This window comes from Salvelinus fontinalis, unplaced genomic scaffold (genome assembly GCF_029448725.1).
Source record: "Salvelinus fontinalis isolate EN_2023a unplaced genomic scaffold, ASM2944872v1 scaffold_0113, whole genome shotgun sequence".
Lineage (NCBI taxonomy): Eukaryota > Metazoa > Chordata > Actinopteri > Salmoniformes > Salmonidae > Salvelinus > Salvelinus fontinalis.
Window position 1 is genome coordinate 119,852 of NW_026600322.1, and position 18,538 is coordinate 138,389.

The following is an 18,538-nucleotide window of genomic DNA, read 5'->3' on the forward strand; positions in this document are numbered from 1 at the left end:
TGTTACTGTGGATGTTTCACATTACTATAGAGGCTGTTACTGTGGATGTTTCACATTACTATAGAGGCTGTTACTGTGGATGTTTCACATTACTATAGAGGTTGTTACTGTGGACGTTTCACATTACTATAGAGGCTGTTACTTACTGTGGATGTTCACGTTACTGTGGATGTTTCACATTACTATAGAGGCTGTTACTGTGGATGTTTCACATTACTATAGAGGCTGTTACTGTGGATGTTTCACATTACTATAGAGGCTGTTACTGTGGACGTTTCACATTACTATAGAGGCTGTTACTGTGGACGTTTCACATTACTATAGAGGCTGTTACTGTGGATGTTTCACATTACTATAGAGGTTGATACTGTGGATGTTTCACATTACTATAGAGGTTGTTACTGTGGACGTTTCACATTACTATAGAGGCTGTTACTGTGGACGTTTCACATTACTATAGAGGTTGTTACTGTGGATGTTTCACATTACTATAGAGGCTGTTACTGTGGATGTTCACGTTACTGTGGATGTTTCACATTACTATAGTGGATGTTACTGTGGACGTTTCACATTACTATAGAGGTTATCGTAGGGGACGTAACATAGTATTTACCCAGAGAGCTGTGCTGGGGGGGGACGTGACAGAGTATTTACCCAGAGAGCTGTGCTGGGGGGGGACGTGACAGAGTATTTACCCAGTATGACAGAGAGCTGTGCTGGGGGGAACAGGACCTGCAGACAGCGGTTGAGGAAAGGCACCACGTCCTCAGCGAAGGAACAGCAGAATTGGACAAACAGGTCCTTCTCTCGGTCGCTGAACGCCGTCTCTTCAGCCCGGTGGAACGCCACGATCAGCTTGGTGACCTGGGGAGGGGAGAGGAGGTCATGAGATACAACCAGTCTGAGGGGAGGGGGGACCTGGGGAGAGTCTGAGGGGAAGGGGGGACCTGGGGAGAGTCTGAGGGGGGGGGGACCTGGGGAGAGTCTGAGGGGAGGGGGGGGGGGGGGGGAGACCTGGGGAGAGTCTGAGGGGGGGGGGGACCTGGGGAGAGTGAGGGGAGGGGGGACCGTCTGAGGGGAAGGGGGGACCTGGGGAGAGTGAGGGGAGGGGGGACCGTCTGAGGGGAAGGGGGGACCTGGGGAGAGTCTGAGGGGAAGGGGGGACCTGGGGAGAGTCTGAGGGAGGGAGGGGACCTGGGGAGAGTCTGAGTGGAGGGGGGACCTGAGGGGAGGGGGGACCTGGGGAGAGTCTGAGGGGAGGGGGGACCTGGGGAGAGTCTGAGGGGAGGGGGGACCGTCTGAGGGGAAGGGGGGACCTGGGGAGAGTCTGAGGGGAAGGGGGGACCTGGGGAGAGTCTGAGGGAGGGAGGGGACCTGGGGAGAGTCTGAGTGGAGGGGGGACCTGAGGGGAGGGGGGACCTGGGGAGAGTCTGAGGGGAGGGGGGACCTGGGGAGAGTCTGAGGGGGGGGGGGACCTGGGGAGAGTGAGGGGAGGGGGGACCGTCTGAGGGGAAGGGGGGACCTGGGGAGAGTCTGAGGGGAAGGGGGGACCTGGGGAGAGTCTGAGGGAGGGAGGGGGACCTGGGGAGAGTCTGAGGGAGGGAGGGGGACCTGGGGAGAGTCTGAGGGAGGGAGGGGGACCTGGGGAGAGTCTGAGGGAGGTAGGGGGGACCTGGGGAGAGTCTGAGGGAGGGAGGGGAGAGTCTGAGGGAGGGAGGGGGGACCTGGGGAGAGTCTGAGGGAGGGAGGGGGACCTGGGGAGAGTCTGAGGGAGGGAGGGGAGAGTCTGAGGGAGGGAGGCGGGACCTGGGGAGAGTCTGAGGGAGGGGGGGGGGACCTGGGGAGAGTCTGAGGGAGAGGGAGGGACCTGGGGAGAGTCTGAGGGAGAGGGAGGGGGACCTGGGGAGAGTCTGAGGGAGGGAGGGGGACCTGGGGAGAGTCTGAGGGAGGGAGGGGGACCTGGGGAGAGTCTGAGGGAGGGAGGGGAGAGTCTGAGGGAGGGAGGCGGGACCTGGGGAGAGTCTGAGGGAGGGGGGGGGGGACCTGGGGAGAGTCTGAGGGAGAGGGGGGGACCTGGGGAGAGTCTGAGGGAGAGGGGGGGACCTGGGGAGAGTCTGAGGGAGAGGGGGGGACCTGGGGAGAGTCTGAGGGAGAGGGAGGGACCTGGGGAGAGTCTGAGGGAGAGGGAGGGACCTGGGGAGAGTCTGAGGGAGGGAGGGGGGACCTGGGGAGAGTCTGAGGGAGAGGGGGGGACCTGGGGAGAGTCTGAGGGAGGGAGGGGAGAGTCTTAGGGAGGGAGGGGGGGACCTGGGGAGAGTCTGAGGGAGAGGGGGGGACCTGGGGAGAGTCTGAGGGAGGGAGGGGGACCTGGGGAGAGTCTGAGGGAGGGAGGGGGGACCTGGGGAGAGTCTGAGGGAGGGAGGGGGACCTGGGGAGAGTCTGAGGGAGGGAGGGGGACCTGGGGAGAGTCTGAGGGAGAGGGGGGGACCTGGGGAGAGTCTGAGGGAGAGGGGGGGACCTGGGGAGAGTCTGAGGGAGAGGGGGGGACCTGGGGAGAGTCTGAGGGAGAGGGGGGGACCTGGGGAGAGTCTGAGGGAGGGAGGGAGGGGGACCTGGGGAGAGTCTGAGGGAGGGAGGGGAGAGTCTGAGGGAGGGAGGGGGGACCTGGGGAGAGTCTGGGGGAGAGTCTGAGGGAGAGGGGGGGACCTGGGGAGAGTCTGAGGGAGAGGGGGGGACCTGGGGAGAGTCTGAGGGAGAGGGGGGGACCTGGGGAGAGTCTGAGGGAGGGAGGGGGGACCTGGGGAGAGTCTGAGGGAGGGAGGGGAGAGTCTGAGGGAGGGAGAGGGGACCTGGGGAGAGTCTGAGGGAGGGAGGGGAGAGTCTTAGGGAGGGAGGGGGGGACCTGGGGAGAGTCTGAGGGAGAGGGGGGGACCTGGGGAGAGTCTGAGGGAGAGGGGGGGACCTGGGGAGAGTCTGAGGGAGGGAGGGGGACCTGGGGAGAGTCTGAGGGAGGGAGGGGGACCTGGGGAGAGTCTGAGGGAGGGGGGGGGGGACCTGGGGAGAGTCTGAGGGAGAGGGGGGACCTGGGGAGAGTCTGAGGGAGGGAGGGGGACCTGGGGAGAGTCTGAGGGAGAGGGGGGACCTGGGGAGAGTCGGAGGGAGGGAGGGGGACCTGGGGAGAGTCTGAGGGAGGGAGGGGAGAGTCTGAGGGAGGGAGGGGGGACCTGGGGAGAGTCTGAGGGAGGGAGGGGGGACCTGGGGAGAGTCTGGGGGAGAGTCTGAGGGAGAGGGGGGGACCTGGGGAGAGTCTGAGGGAGAGGGGGGGACCTGGGGAGAGTCTGAGGGAGAGGGGGGGACCTGGGGAGAGTCTGAGGGAGAGGGGGGGACCTGGGGAGAGTCTGAGGGAGAGGGGGGGACCTGGGGAGAGTCTGAGGGAGAGGGGGGGACCTGGTCCTATCAGGGTAACTTCTACCGGAGACACAGGAAAAGGATGAATACATAACATACATACTGTACATACATAAACCATGAATACATAACATACATACTGTACATACATAAACCATGAATACATAACATACATACTGTACATACATAAACCATGAATACATAACATACATACTGTACATACATAAACCATGACTACATAACATACATACTGTACATACATAAACCATGAATACATAACATACATACTGTACATACATAAACCATGAATACATAACATACATACTGTACATACATAAACCATGAATACATAACATACATACTGTACATACATAAACCATGAATACATAACATACATACTGTACATACATAAACCATGAATACATAACATTTCAACTGTACTAGATTACCATGTCCCAAAGACAGTGATCTTCGGTGAATTTAAGATTAGGATTTGGGGAGAGTAAAATGAGCCTAGATCTGTCTAAACAAACCGTCTAGAGAGAGAGCATCCCGTCTACCGCGTCTAGAGAGAGAGCATCGCGTCTAGAGAGAGCATCCCGTCTACCGCGTCTAGAGAGAGCATCCCGTCTACCGCGTCTAGAGAGAGAGCATCCCGTCTACCGCGTCTAGAGAGAGAGCATCCCGTCTACCGCGTCTAGAGAGAGAGCATCCCGTCTACCGCGTCTAGAGAGAGAGCATCCCGTCTACCGCGTCTAGAGAGAGCATCCCGTCTACCGCGTCTAGAGAGAGCATCCCGTCTACCGCGTCTAGAGAGAGAGCATCCCGTCTACCGCGTCTAGAGAGAGCATCCCGTCTACCCCGTCTAGAGAGCATCCCGTCTAGAGAGAGCATCCCGTATACCGCGTCTAGAGAGCATCCCGTCTACCGCGTCTAGAGAGCATCCCGTCTACCGCGTCTAGAGAGAGCATCCCGTCTACCCCGTCTAGAGAGAGCATCCCGTCTACCCCGTCTAGAGAGAGAGCATCCCGTCTACCGCGTCTAGAGAGCATCCCGTCTACCGCGTCTAGAGAGAGCATCCCGTCTACCCCGTCTAGAGAGCATCCCGTCTACCGCGTCTAGAGAGAGCATCCCGTCTACCCCGTCTAGAGAGCATCCCGTCTAGAGAGAGCATCCCGTCTACCGCGTCTAGAGAGAGCATCCCGTCTACCGCGTCTAGAGAGCATCCCGTCTAGAGAGAGCATCCCGTCTACCCCGTCTAGAGAGCATCCCGTCTACCCCGTCTAGAGAGCATCCCGTCTAGAGAGAGCATCCCGTCTACCCCGTCTAGAGAGCATCCCGTCTACCGCGTCTAGAGAGAGCATCCCGTCTACCCCGTCTAGAGAGCATCCCGTCTACCGCGTCTAGAGAAAGCATCCCGTATACCGCGTCTAGAGAGAGCATCCCGTCTACCGCGTCTAGAGAGCATCCCGTCTAGAGAGAACATCCCGTCTACCCCGTTTAGAGAGAGCATCCCGTCTACCCCGTCTAGAGAGCATCCCGCCTACCGCGTCTAGAGAGCATCCCGTCTACCCCGTCTAGAGAGCATCCCGTCTACCCCGTCTAGAGAGAGCATCCCGTCTACCGCGTCTAGAGAGCATCCCGTCTACCGCGTCTAGAGAGCATCCCGTCTACCCCGTCTAGAGAGCATCTCGTATACCGCGTCTAGAGAGAGCATCCCGTCTACCCCGTCTAGAGAGAGCATCCCGTCTACCGCGTCTAGAGAGAGCATCCCGTCTACCCCGTCTAGAGAGCATCCCGTCTACCCCGTCTAGAGAGCATCCCGTCTACCGCGTCTAGAGAGAGCATCCCGTCTACCGCGTCTAGAGAGCATCCCGTCTACCGCGTCTAGAGAGAGCATCCCGTCTACCGCGTCTAGAGAGAGCATCCCGTCTACCGCGTCTAGAGAGAGCATCCCGTCTAGAGAGAGAGCATCCCGTCTAGAGAGAGAGCATCCCGTCTAGAGAGAGAGCATCCCGTCTAGAGAGATCATCCCGTCTACCGCGTCTAGAGAGAGCATCCCGTCTACCGCGTCTAGAGAGAGCATCCCGTCTACCGCGTCTAGAGAGCATCCCGTCTACCGCGTCTAGAGAGCATCCCGTCTACCGCGTCTAGAGAGAGCATCCCGTCTACCCCGTCTAGAGAGCATCCCGTCTACCGCGTCTAGAGAGAGCATCCCGTCTACCCCGTCTAGAGAGCATCCCGTCTAGAGAGAGCATCCCGTCTACCGCGTCTAGAGAGAGCATCCCGTCTACCGCGTCTAGAGAGCATCCCGTCTAGAGAGAGCATCCCGTCTACCCCGTCTAGAGAGCATCCCGTCTACCCCGTCTAGAGAGCATCCCGTCTAGAGAGAGCATCCCGTCTACCCCGTCTAGAGAGCATCCCGTCTACCGCGTCTAGAGAGAGCATCCCGTCTACCCCGTCTAGAGAGCATCCCGTCTAGAGAGAACATCCCGTCTACCCCGTTTAGAGAGAGCATCCCGTCTACCCCGTCTAGAGAGCATCCCGCCTACCGCGTCTAGAGAGCATCCCGTCTACCCCGTCTAGAGAGCATCCCGTCTACCCCGTCTAGAGAGAGCATCCCGTCTACCGCGTCTAGAGAGCATCCCGTCTACCGCGTCTAGAGAGAGCATCCCGTCTACCGCGTCTAGAGAGCATCCCGTCTAGAGAGAGAGCATCCCGTCTACCGCGTCTAGAGAGCATCCCGTCTACCCCGTCTAGAGAGCATCTCGTATACCGCGTCTAGAGAGAGCATCCCGTCTACCGCGTCTAGAGAGAGCATCCCGTCTACCCCGTCTAGAGAGAGCATCCCGTCTACCGCGTCTAGAGAGAGCATCCCGTCTACCCCGTCTAGAGAGCATCCCGTCTACCCCGTCTAGAGAGCATCCCATCTACCGCGTCTAGAGAGAGCATCCCGTCTACCGCGTCTAGAGAGCATCCCGTCTACCCCGTCTAGAGAGAGCATCCCGTCTACCCCGTCTAGAGAGAGCACCCCGTCTACCCCGTCTAGAGAGAGCATCCCGTATACCGCGTCTAGAGAGCATCCCGTCTACCGCGTCTAGAGAGCATCCCGTCTACCGCGTCTAGAGAGCATCCCGTCTACCCCGTCTAGAGAGAGCATCCCGTCTACCCCGTCTAGAGAGCATCCCGTCTACCGCGTCTAGAGAGCATCCCGTCTACCGCGTCTAGAGAGAGCATCCCGTCTACCCCATCTAGAGAGCATCCCATCTACCGCGTCTAGAGAGAGCATCCCGTCTACCGTGTCTAGAGAGCATCCCGTCTACCGCATCTAGAGAGAGCATCCCGTCTACCGCGTCTAGAGAGCATCCCATCTACCGCGTCTAGAGAGAGCATCCCGTCTACCGCGTCTAGAGAGAGCATCCCGTCTACCGCGTCTAGAGAGAGCATCCCGTCTACCGCGTCTAGAGAGAGCATCCCGTCTACCGCGTCTAGAGAGAGCATCCCGTCTACCCCGTCTAGAGAGAGCATCCCGTCTACCCCGTCTAGAGAGCATCCCGTCTACCGCGTCTAGAGAGAGCATCCCGTCTACCGCGTCTAGAGAGAGCATCCCGTCTACCCCGTCTAGAGAGAGCATCCCGTCTACCGCGTCTAGAGAGAGCATCCCGTCTACCGCGTCTAGAGAGCATCCCGTCTAGAGAGAGCATCCCGTCTACCCCGTTTAGAGAGATCATCCCGTCTACCCCGTCTAGAGAGCATCCCGTCTAGAGAGAGCATCCCGTCTACCGCGTCTAGAGAGAGCATCCCGTCTAGAGAGAGAGCATCCCGTCTAGAGAGAGAGCATCCCGTCTACCCCGTCTAGAGAGCATCCCGTCTAGAGAGAGCATCCCGTCTACCGCATCTAGAGAGAGCATCCCGTTTAGAGAGAGAGCATCCCGTCTAGAGAGAGCATCCCGTCTACCGCGTCTAGAGCATCCCGTCTACCGCGTCTAGAGAGAGCATCCCGTCTACCCCGTCTAGAGAGAGCATCCCGTCTAGAGAGAGCATCCCGTCTACCGCGTCTAGAGAGAGCATCCCGTCTAGAGATAGAGCATCCCGTCTAGAGATAGAGCATCCCGTCTACCGCGTCTAGAGCATCCCGTCTACCGCGTCTAGAGAGAGCATCCCGTCTACCGCGTCTAGAGAGAGCATCCCGTCTACCGCGTCTAGAGAGCATCCCGTCTAGAGAGAGCATCCCGTCTACCCCGTCTAGAGAGAGCATCCCATCTACCGCGTCTAGAGAGAGCATCCCGTCTAGAGAGAGCATCCCGTCTAGAGAGAGCATCCCGTCTACCGCGTCTAGAGCATCCCGTCTACCGCATCTAGAGAGAGCATCCCATCTAGAGAGAGCATCCCGTCTAGAGAGAGCATCCCGTCTACCCCGTCTAGAGAGCATCCCGTCTAGAGAGAGCATCCCGTCTACCGCGTCTAGAGAGAGAGCATCCCGTCTAGAGAGCATCCCGTCTACCGCGTCTAGAGCATCCCGTCTACCGCATCTAGAGAGAGCATCCCGTCTAGAGAGAGAGCATCCCGTCTAGAGAGAGATCATCCCGTCTACCGCGTCTAGAGCATCCCGTCTACCGCGTCTAGAGAGAGCATCCCGTCTACCCCGTCTAGAGAGCATCCCGTCTACCCCGTCTAGAGAGCATCCCGTCTACCGCGTCTAGAGAGAACATGGGACAGCCTAGACATGTCAATTTGGTAACTTTAGCAGCAGACGTAGCGTAGCGTTAGCAGAGACAGACAGGCGTTCGTTACCTTTACCAGGGCGTCCTCCAGATACTCGGTCACCTGCTGGGCAAGACCGAGGGGACAACAGAGCCTGAGGTCGTTGAAGGCTGTCAAGATGTTGTTGAGGAAGCAGGCCAGAGGGGGGAAATCCAGCAGAGCCATGGGGGGCTGGAGGGTGCCTGGCTGGGTACTGGGGGGCTGGACGGTACCTGGCATGGAGCCCCCAGCCAGCATAGAAGGGAGAGAGATCAGAGTATACAGGTTCATGTCCTCCTGGAACCTCTCCACGGCTTCCTCTACAGCTTTACGGAAGGTATCGGCCGCCACGCGCTGGAACATGGGGGCCAGCTGGCCGCGGAAGTCTGCCCCGACGCGGCTGAAGGACAGGCCGAAGTACATGCACTGTCCCAGCAGGGAGTCCAGGCGTCCGCCCACCCCCCTCTGGAGGTCTCGGTCCAGGGTCACCAGGAAGTCAGACACCTGCTGCACCACCCAGCCGTGGAAGATGGCCCCTTCGTTCACCGCCTGGCCCGGACCACCTTTCAACACAAGACACTATACATCACAAGGCTGCCCAGCCAGTGACCTGACACTTCAGTTGGACTATTGACCTGTACTGACGGGCTTTTCCAGAACATATGTACTGTATATTTGTAAATACGTCTTTAAAATAATTATTGTTGTGTTTAAACTTCAAATTTATAAAAAATTGTAAATCGTATCAAATAATTCAGCCTTAAATTAAATAAAGTGTTGTGTCACCAGGAGACAGCAGGGGGTCCTCGTCAGAGAAGATGGCTCTGTACTGGGTGATGATGTCAAACAGATGTACCTGGAACAGAGGAAGGACATGTCAGAGAATAAAAGAGGGGGGGAGTGGAGCATCCTTCCTGTTTCATCGGTCCTTCATTCCACTGCTAGATAACTGAAGCCAGGTTACACACGCGACACGCCTCGATGGTCTTGGTGATGTGGCAGTAAGGGTCCTCATCAGGGACAGTGGACTGGATGGAATGGAGCCAGCTGCCCCGCGCCTGCAGGAACTTGACCCGTAGCTCCGCCTCCGTGAACACGTCCATCCTGCGCAGGTAGCCAATCACACGCAGGCACACAGGAAGTTGGGAGTTGCTACGTAGCTGCTGCAACAGCTGGTTCAGCATGAGCTGAGCTGACTGACGCACCTCCTGGACGATGCCCTGAAGAAGACACACAGGTCAGAGGTCAGAGAATCACACTGTTACAGTATTAAGACGAGGTATTTCTGGATCTACCACATGGCTTGTCAGACTGAGTGTAGACAAAATGTATATAATAATGAGGAAGTGGTACGATCTGTAACTCCTAGCTGGGTAAACAGGAAGTGGTACGATCTGTAACTCCTAGCTGGGTAAACAGGAAGTGGTACGATCTGCAACTCCTAGCTGTGTAAACAGGAAGTGGTACGATCTGCAACTCCTAGCTGGGTAAACAGGAAGTGGTACGATCTGCAACTCCTAGCTGTGTAAACAGGAAGTGGTACGATCTGCAACTCCTAGCTGGGTAAACAGGAAGTGCTACGATCTGCAACTCCTAGCTGGGTAAACAGGAAGTGGTACGATCTGTAACTCCTAGCTGGGTAAACAGGAAGTGGTACGATCTGCAACTCCTAGCTGTGTAAACAGGAAGTGGTACGATCTGCAACTCCTAGCTGTGTAAACAGGAAGTGGTACGATCTGCAACTCCTAGCTGGGTAAACAGGAAGTGGTACGATCTGTAACTCCTAGCTGTGTAAACAGGAAGTGGTACGATCTGCAACTCCTAGCTGTGTAAACAGGAAGTGGTACGATCTGTAACTCCTAGCTGGGTAAACAGGAAGTGGTACGATCTGTAACTCCTAGCTGTGTAAACAGGAAGTGGTACGATCTGTAACTCCTAGCTGGGTAAACAGGAAGTGGTACGATCTGCAACTCCTAGCTGGGTAAACAGGAAGTGGTACGATCTGTAACTCCTAGCTGGGTAAACAGGAAGTGGTACGATCTGCAACTCCTAGCTGGGTAAACAGGAAGTGGTACGATCTGTAACTCCTAGCTGTGTAAACAGGAAGTGGTACGATCTGTAACTCCTAGCTGTGTAAACAGGAAGTGGTACGATCTGTAACTCCTAGCTGTGTAAACAGGAAGTGGTACGATCTGTAACTCCTAGCTGTGTAAACAGGAAGTGGTACGATCTGTAACTCCTAGCTGTGTAAACAGGAAGTGGTACGATCTGTAACTCCTAGCTGTGTAAACAGGAAGTGGTACGATCTGTAACTCCTAGCTGGGTAAACAGGAAGTGGTACGATCTGTAACTCCTAGCTGGGTAAACAGGAAGTGGTACGATCTGTAACTCCTAGCTGTGTAAACAGGAAGTGGTACGATCTGTAACTCCTAGCTGGGTAAACAGGAAGTGGTACGATCTGTAACTCCTAGCTGGGTAAACAGGAAGTGGTACGATCTGTAACTCCTAGCTGTGTAAGCAGGAAGTGGTACGATCTGTAACTCCTAGCTGTGTAAGCAGGAAGTGGTACGATCTGTAACTCCTAGCTGGGTAAACAGGAAGTGGTACGATCTGTAACTCCTAGCTGGGTAAACAGGAAGTGGTACGATCTGTAACTCCTAGCTGTGTAAACAGGAAGTGGTACGATCTGTAACTCCTAGCTGTGTAAACAGGAAGTGGTACGATCTGTAACTCCTAGCTGTGTAAACAGGAAGTGGTACGATCTGTAACTCCTAGCTGGGTAAACAGGAAGTGGTACGATCTGTAACTCCTAGCTGGGTAAACAGGAAGTGGTACGATCTGTAACTCCTAGCTGTGTAAACAGGAAGTGGTACGATCTGTAACTCCTAGCTGGGTAAACAGGAAGTGGTACGATCTGTAACTCCTAGCTGGGTAAACAGGAAGTGGTACGATCTGTAACTCCTAGCTGTGTAAGCAGGAAGTGGTACGATCTGTAACTCCTAGCTGTGTAAGCAGGAAGTGGTACGATCTGTAACTCCTAGCTGGGTAAACAGGAAGTGGTACGATCTGTAACTCCTAGCTGGGTAAACAGGAAGTGGTACGATCTGTAACTCCTAGCTGGGTAAACAGGAAGTGGTACGATCTGTAACTCCTAGCTGTGTAAGCAGGAAGTGGTACGATCTGTAACTCCTAGCTGTGTAAGCAGGAAGTGGTACGATCTGTAACTCCTAGCTGGGTAAGCAGGAAGTGGTACGATCTGTAACTCCTAGCTGGGTAAACAGGAAGTGGTACGATCTGTAACTCCTAGCTGGGTAAACAGGAAGTGGTACGATCTGTAACTCCTAGCTGTGTAAACAGGAAGTGGTACGATCTGCAACTCCTAGCTGGGTAAACAGGAAGTGGTACGATCTGTAACTCCTAGCTGGGTAAACAGGAAGTGGTACGATCTGCAACTCCTAGCTGGGTAAACAGGAAGTGGTACGATCTGTAACTCCTAGCTGTGTAAACAGGAAGTGGTACGATCTGTAACTCCTAGCTGGGTAAACAGGAAGTGGTACGATCTGCAACTCCTAGCTGGGTAAACAGGAAGTGGTACGATCTGTAACTCCTAGCTGGGTAAACAGGAAGTGGTACGATCTGCAACTCCTAGCTGGGTAAACAGGAAGTGGTACGATCTGTAACTCCTAGCTGTGTAAACAGGAAGTGGTACGATCTGTAACTCCTAGCTGTGTAAACAGGAAGTGGTACGATCTGTAACTCCTAGCTGGGTAAACAGGAAGTGGTACGATCTGTAACTCCTAGCTGTGTAAACAGGAAGTGGTACGATCTGTAACTCCTAGCTGGGTAAACAGGAAGTGGTACGATCTGCAACTCCTAGCTGGGTAAACAGGAAGTGGTACGATCTGTAACTCCTAGCTGTGTAAACAGGAAGTGGTACGATCTGTAACTCCTAGCTGTGTAAACAGGAAGTGGTACGATCTGTAACTCCTAGCTGTGTAAACAGGAAGTGGTACGATCTGTAACTCCTAGCTGGGTAAACAGGAAGTGGTACGATCTGTAACTCCTAGCTGGGTAAACAGGAAGTGGTACGATCTGTAACTCCTAGCTGTGTAAACAGGAAGTGGTACGATCTGTAACTCCTAGCTGGGTAAACAGGAAGTGGTACGATCTGTAACTCCTAGCTGGGTAAACAGGAAGTGGTACGATCTGTAACTCCTAGCTGTGTAAGCAGGAAGTGGTACGATCTGTAACTCCTAGCTGTGTAAGCAGGAAGTGGTACAATCTGTAACTCCTAGCTGGGTAAACAGGAAGTGGTACGATCTGTAACTCCTAGCTGGGTAAACAGGAAGTGGTACGATCTGTAACTCCTAGCTGGGTAAACAGGAAGTGGTACGATCTGTAACTCCTAGCTGTGTAAGCAGGAAGTGGTACGATCTGTAACTCCTAGCTGTGTAAGCAGGAAGTGGTACGATCTGTAACTCCTAGCTGGGTAAGCAGGAAGTGGTACGATCTGTAACTCCTAGCTGGGTAAACAGGAAGTGGTACGATCTGTAACTCCTAGCTGGGTAAACAGGAAGTGGTACGATCTGTAACTCCTAGCTGTGTAAACAGGAAGTGGTACGATCTGCAACTCCTAGCTGGGTAAACAGGAAGTGGTACGATCTGTAACTCCTAGCTGGGTAAACAGGAAGTGGTACGATCTGCAACTCCTAGCTGGGTAAACAGGAAGTGGTACGATCTGTAACTCCTAGCTGTGTAAACAGGAAGTGGTACGATCTGTAACTCCTAGCTGGGTAAACAGGAAGTGGTACGATCTGCAACTCCTAGCTGGGTAAACAGGAAGTGGTACGATCTGTAACTCCTAGCTGTGTAAACAGGAAGTGGTACGATCTGTAACTCCTAGCTGTGTAAACAGGAAGTGGTACGATCTGTAACTCCTAGCTGTGTAAACAGGAAGTGGTACGATCTGTAACTCCTAGCTGGGTAAACAGGAAGTGGTACGATCTGTAACTCCTAGCTGGGTAAACAGGAAGTGGTACGATCTGTAACTCCTAGCTGTGTAAACAGGAAGTGGTACGATCTGTAACTCCTAGCTGGGTAAACAGGAAGTGGTACGATCTGTAACTCCTAGCTGGGTAAACAGGAAGTGGTACGATCTGTAACTCCTAGCTGTGTAAGCAGGAAGTGGTACGATCTGTAACTCCTAGCTGTGTAAGCAGGAAGTGGTACGATCTGTAACTCCTAGCTGGGTAAACAGGAAGTGGTACGATCTGTAACTCCTAGCTGGGTAAACAGGAAGTGGTACGATCTGTAACTCCTAGCTGGGTAAACAGGAAGTGGTACGATCTGTAACTCCTAGCTGTGTAAGCAGGAAGTGGTACGATCTGTAACTCCTAGCTGTGTAAGCAGGAAGTGGTACGATCTGTAACTCCTAGCTGGGTAAGCAGGAAGTGGTACGATCTGTAACTCCTAGCTGGGTAAACAGGAAGTGGTACGATCTGTAACTCCTAGCTGGGTAAACAGGAAGTGGTACGATCTGTAACTCCTAGCTGTGTAAACAGGAAGTGGTACGATCTGTAACTCCTAGCTGTGTAAACAGGAAGTGGTACGATCTGTAACTCCTAGCTGTGTAAACAGGAAGTGGTACGATCTGTAACTCCTAGCTGGGTAAACAGGAAGTGGTACGATCTGTAACTCCTAGCTGGGTAAACAGGAAGTGGTACGATCTGTAACTCCTAGCTGTGTAAACAGGAAGTGGTACGATCTGTAACTCCTAGCTGGGTAAACAGGAAGTGGTACGATCTGTAACTCCTAGCTGGGTAAACAGGAAGTGGTACGATCTGTAACTCCTAGCTGGGTAAACAGGAAGTGGTACGATCTGTAACTCCTAGCTGGGTAAACAGGAAGTGGTACGATCTGTAACTCCTAGCTGTGTAAGCAGGAAGTGGTACGATCTGTAACTCCTAGCTGTGTAAGCAGGAAGTGGTACGATCTGTAACTCCTAGCTGGGTAAGCAGGAAGTGGTACGATCTGTAACTCCTAGCTGGGTAAACAGGAAGTGGTACGATCTGTAACTCCTAGCTGGGTAAACAGGAAGTGGTACGATCTGTAACTCCTAGCTGTGTAAACAGGAAGTGGTACGATCTGTAACTCCTAGCTGTGTAAACAGGAAGTGGTACGATCTGTAACTCCTAGCTGTGTAAACAGGAAGTGGTACGATCTGTAACTCCTAGCTGTGTAAACAGGAAGTGGTACGATCTCTAACTCCTAGCTGGGTAAACAGGAAGTGGTACGATCTGTAACTCCTAGCTGTGTAAACAGGAAGTGGTACGATCTGTAACTCCTAGCTGTGTAAACAGGAAGTGGTACGATCTGTAACTCCTAGCTGTGTAAACAGGAAGTGGTACGATCTGCAACTCCTAGCTGGGTAAACAGGAAGTGGTACGATCTGTAACTCCTAGCTGGGTAAACAGGAAGTGGTACGATCTGTAACTCCTAGCTGTGTAAACAGGAAGTGGTACGATCTGTAACTCCTAGCTGTGTAAACAGGAAGTGGTACGATCTGTAACTCCTAGCTGTGTAAACAGGAAGTGGTACGATCTGCAACTCCTAGCTGGGTAAACAGGAAGTGGTACGATCTGTAACTCCTAGCTGGGTAAACAGGAAGTGGTACGATCTGTAACTCCTAGCTGTGTAAACAGGAAGTGGTACGATCTGTAACTCCTAGCTGTGTAAACAGGAAGTGGTACGATCTGTAACTCCTAGCTGTGTAAACAGGAAGTGGTACGATCTGTAACTCCTAGCTGTGTAAACAGGAAGTGGTACGATCTGTAACTCCTAGCTGTGTAAACAGGAAGTGGTACGATCTGTAACTCCTAGCTGTGTAAACAGGAAGTGGTACGATCTGTAACTCCTAGCTGTGTAAACAGGAAGTGCTACGATCTGTAACTCCTAGCTGTGTAAGCAGGAAGTGGTACGATCTGTAACTCCTAGCTGTGTAAACAGGAAGTGGTACGATCTGTAACTCCTAGCTGTGTAAACAGGAAGTGGTACGATCTGTAACTCCTAGCTGTGTAAACAGGAAGTGGTACGATCTGTAACTCCTAGCTGTGTAAACAGGAAGTGGTACGATCTGTAACTCCTAGCTGTGTAAACAGGAAGTGGTACGATCTGTAACTCCTAGCTGTGTAAACAGGAAGTGGTACGATCTGTAACTCCTAGCTGGGTAAACAGGAAGTGGTACGATCTGTAACTCCTAGCTGGGTAAACAGGAAGTGGTACGATCTGTAACTCCTAGCTGTGTAAACAGGAAGTGGTACGATCTGTAACTCCTAGCTGTGTAAACAGGAAGTGGTACGATCTGTAACTCCTAGCTGTGTAAACAGGAAGTGGTACGATCTGTAACTCCTAGCTGTGTAAACAGGAAGTGGTACGATCTGTAACTCCTAGCTGTGTAAGCAGGAAGTGGTACGATCTGTAACTCCTAGCTGTGTAAGCAGGAAGTGGTAGTTGGAGCATTAATACCTGGATGACAGGTAGAGACGAGTGCTTCTTCTCCAGTCTCTTGACGTAGGCCGCCAGTTCCAGAGCCTCCTCGTAGTAGCCATTCCGGACGCAGGTGTCCATCAGCTGAGGTATCTCTAAGATCTCCAGGATCTCTGTGTGGCGGTTCAGAGTCAGGCTGTTCATCCTCCGGCTCACCCCGATGTCCTCCGCCTCCTTCACAAAACCCCTAAAGGAGAGGATAGACACCAACAGGTTCTTCATCATGTCAGCAGTCCGTCATAATAAACACTGTTATAACAGTCCATAAAACACTGTTATAACAGTCCATAACACTGTTATAACAGTCCATAACACTGTTATAACAGTCCATAACACACACTGTTATAACAGTCCATAACACACACTGTTATAACAGTCCATAACACACACTGTTATAACAGTCCATAACACACACTGTTATAACAGTCCATAACACACACTGTTATAACAGTCCATAACACACACTGTTATAACAGTCCATAACACACACTGTTATAACAGTCCATAACACACACTGTTATAACAGTCCATAACACACACTGTTATAACAGTCCATAACACACACTGTTATAACAGTCCATAATACACACTGTTATAACAGTCCATAATACACACTGTTATAACAGTCCGTAATAAACACTGTTATAACAGTCCGTAATAAACACTGTTATAACAGTTCGTAATAAACACTTATAACAGTTCATGGAACAGTAACATTCAACGAGATCTAGTGTTGGTTCTAGACAGACGTGAGCCCGGTACCAGTCTGTTTGTTCTAGATAGACGTGAGCCCGGTACCAGTCTGTTTGTTCTAGATAGACGTGAGCCCGGTACCAGTCTGTTTGTTCTAGACAGACGTGAGCCCGGTACCAGTCTGTTGATTCTAGATAGACGTGAGCCCGGTACCAGTCTGTCTGTTCTAGACAGACGTGAGCCCGGTACCAGTCTTTTTGTTCTAGACAGACGTGAGCCCGGTACCAGTCTGTTTGTTCTAGACAGACGTGAGCCCGGTACCAGTCTGTTTGTTCTAGACAGACGTGAGCCCGGTACCAGACTTTTTGTTCTAGACAGACGTGAGCCCGGTACCAGGATGTTTGTTCCAGATAGATGTGAGCCCGGTACCAGTCGGTTTGTGCTCTTGCCAAGTATATTGCTGTCTGGGCAGTATATTGCTGTCCTTGTCAAGCCAAACATGACAATAAGTGACAAGGAGTTGGCATGATAACACAAACAGACTGGAACTCAGGCTAGAGTTGGCATGATTGGCCGTTCTGGCCGCAAATTGGCCGTTCTGGCCGCAAGTTGGCCGTTCTGGCCGCAAGTTGGCCGTTCTGGCCGCAAGTTGGCCGTTCTGGCTGCAAGTTGGCTGAGCTGATAGAATGAACGACCAGCCAGCTGGGTAACAACCCTCTATATGTCGGGACTAACGTCATATTGTGGAAGGATGAAATAGTACGAATAAATTCATCAAAATACAGTTGAATGAAAATATTATTTGAATATGATGGTAACACGTTACATAGAAGTGATAATGCCCACGAAACCGGTGTTTGGAGGATACGTTGGCACGGTTTGCCGGTGTTGTGCCGAAAATCTCCCCCCTGCCAGAATCCCCCCCCCCTTCCCGTTCTTCACTGCTGCGACTTGCTAGTTGAGATTTCTGCTCTTCACTCCGTTGTCAGTTTAACCTACATTTCACTGATTTTAGTAGCAGAAAGCATTTCTGTCTGCAGTTTTCGGTTTGGCTATTTGTTTCAAGTGTTTGTGGTGTTCTGGCTTGTATGCCGCCCTGGGTGAACCCCCCCTTCAGCGCCCGCACCCGGTGCCCCCGGCAAGATGCCGCCCTGGGCGGCTGCCCACGTCGGCCGTATCTAAACCCGCAACTGATTTTGTATTAGTCTATAAATAAATCTCTTTGCCAAAATACGTCATCTCTCCCATGTCTTATTCGACTAGTATCTTTGAAAGTGTAAGGATAATAATTCGGTCATAGTTGTTCTGAAATGTTTATTGCTTGCCAACATTTTACTCTCTCCTCTATGTTTAATATAATAATTATTAATTTCGGTTGTCTATCCTGACGTGAAGCTTGTTCTATATTAAGTATTTGACTGTAGCCACAAAATTAAGGAAATTAGAAAGGGGGGTTCTGGCAAGGGGGAGATTGTCGACCGAACACCTGTGTCAATATATCCTCCAAACACCGGTTTCTCGGGCACTATCACGTAAATAACATGACATGTCAAAACGACAAAGAGTATTTGGTTAACTTTACCACTAACCTGCATTTTTCACCGAAGCTGGGCAACTTGTCGAGGAGTTTGGAAACACTGCTTTCCACACGGCCAAAGTCTCGGTAAATCTCCTCGGTGCAGTCCGCGGTGCGGATGAACGTCTTGTAGTTGGAGAAGGCGAGCTCCCGGGTCTGCTGCAGTATCTGCGCCCTCTCCTCCGCCAACCGCTCCGGTTCACGGTTTAATTTCTCCACGCCAAACGAACTGAGCTCTGACAAGTAGGCTGCGAAGTCGGGGTTGTCTCTCCAGTTGTCTGGAAAGCTGTCTTTAAATATTGAAGCCAGAATACTCTCATCTTCCACGTCCACAGCGGTCATATTGGAAAGCTGTCACTTCAATACTTCATCTGAATTGTCGTCTTACCGACTCCGATTTACAGCCTTTACACAGGAGTACGAAAACAGGTCGTTAAAATACAATGTAAGCGTCTGATGTCTTTTAAATGGCAATTTAATTCGCAATTTGTCTAAAATTCTAGTCGCTCGCAAACACCAGAACACAACATCAACAGGCGCATGATTTTGACGTCACTATTACATCCACTTCCG

General features: G+C 52.3%; 1 protein-coding gene across 2 annotated transcripts in view; it reads right to left on the minus strand.

The window, feature by feature from the left end:
- The window catches only part of LOC129843312 (conserved oligomeric Golgi complex subunit 8-like), a 23,083-nt gene extending 4,549 nt beyond the window's left edge, over positions 1-18,534 (minus strand). Inside the window, exons 1-6 of one of the 2 annotated variants that reach the window (XM_055911940.1) lie at positions 17,979-18,534; positions 15,676-15,883; positions 9,120-9,371; positions 8,938-9,007; positions 8,203-8,714; positions 696-864 (exon numbers count right to left, since the gene is read on the minus strand). In XM_055911940.1, the coding sequence (XP_055767915.1) occupies positions 696-864; positions 8,203-8,714; positions 8,938-9,007; positions 9,120-9,371; positions 15,676-15,883; positions 17,979-18,307 (1,540 nt within the window). In that variant the 5' untranslated portion in view covers positions 18,308-18,534. The remainder of the gene's footprint in view (positions 1-695; positions 865-8,202; positions 8,715-8,937; positions 9,008-9,119; positions 9,372-15,675; positions 15,884-17,978) is intronic. The other variant, XM_055911941.1, reaches the window with a different exon arrangement.
- Between the last annotated feature and the right edge of the window lie 4 nt (positions 18,535-18,538).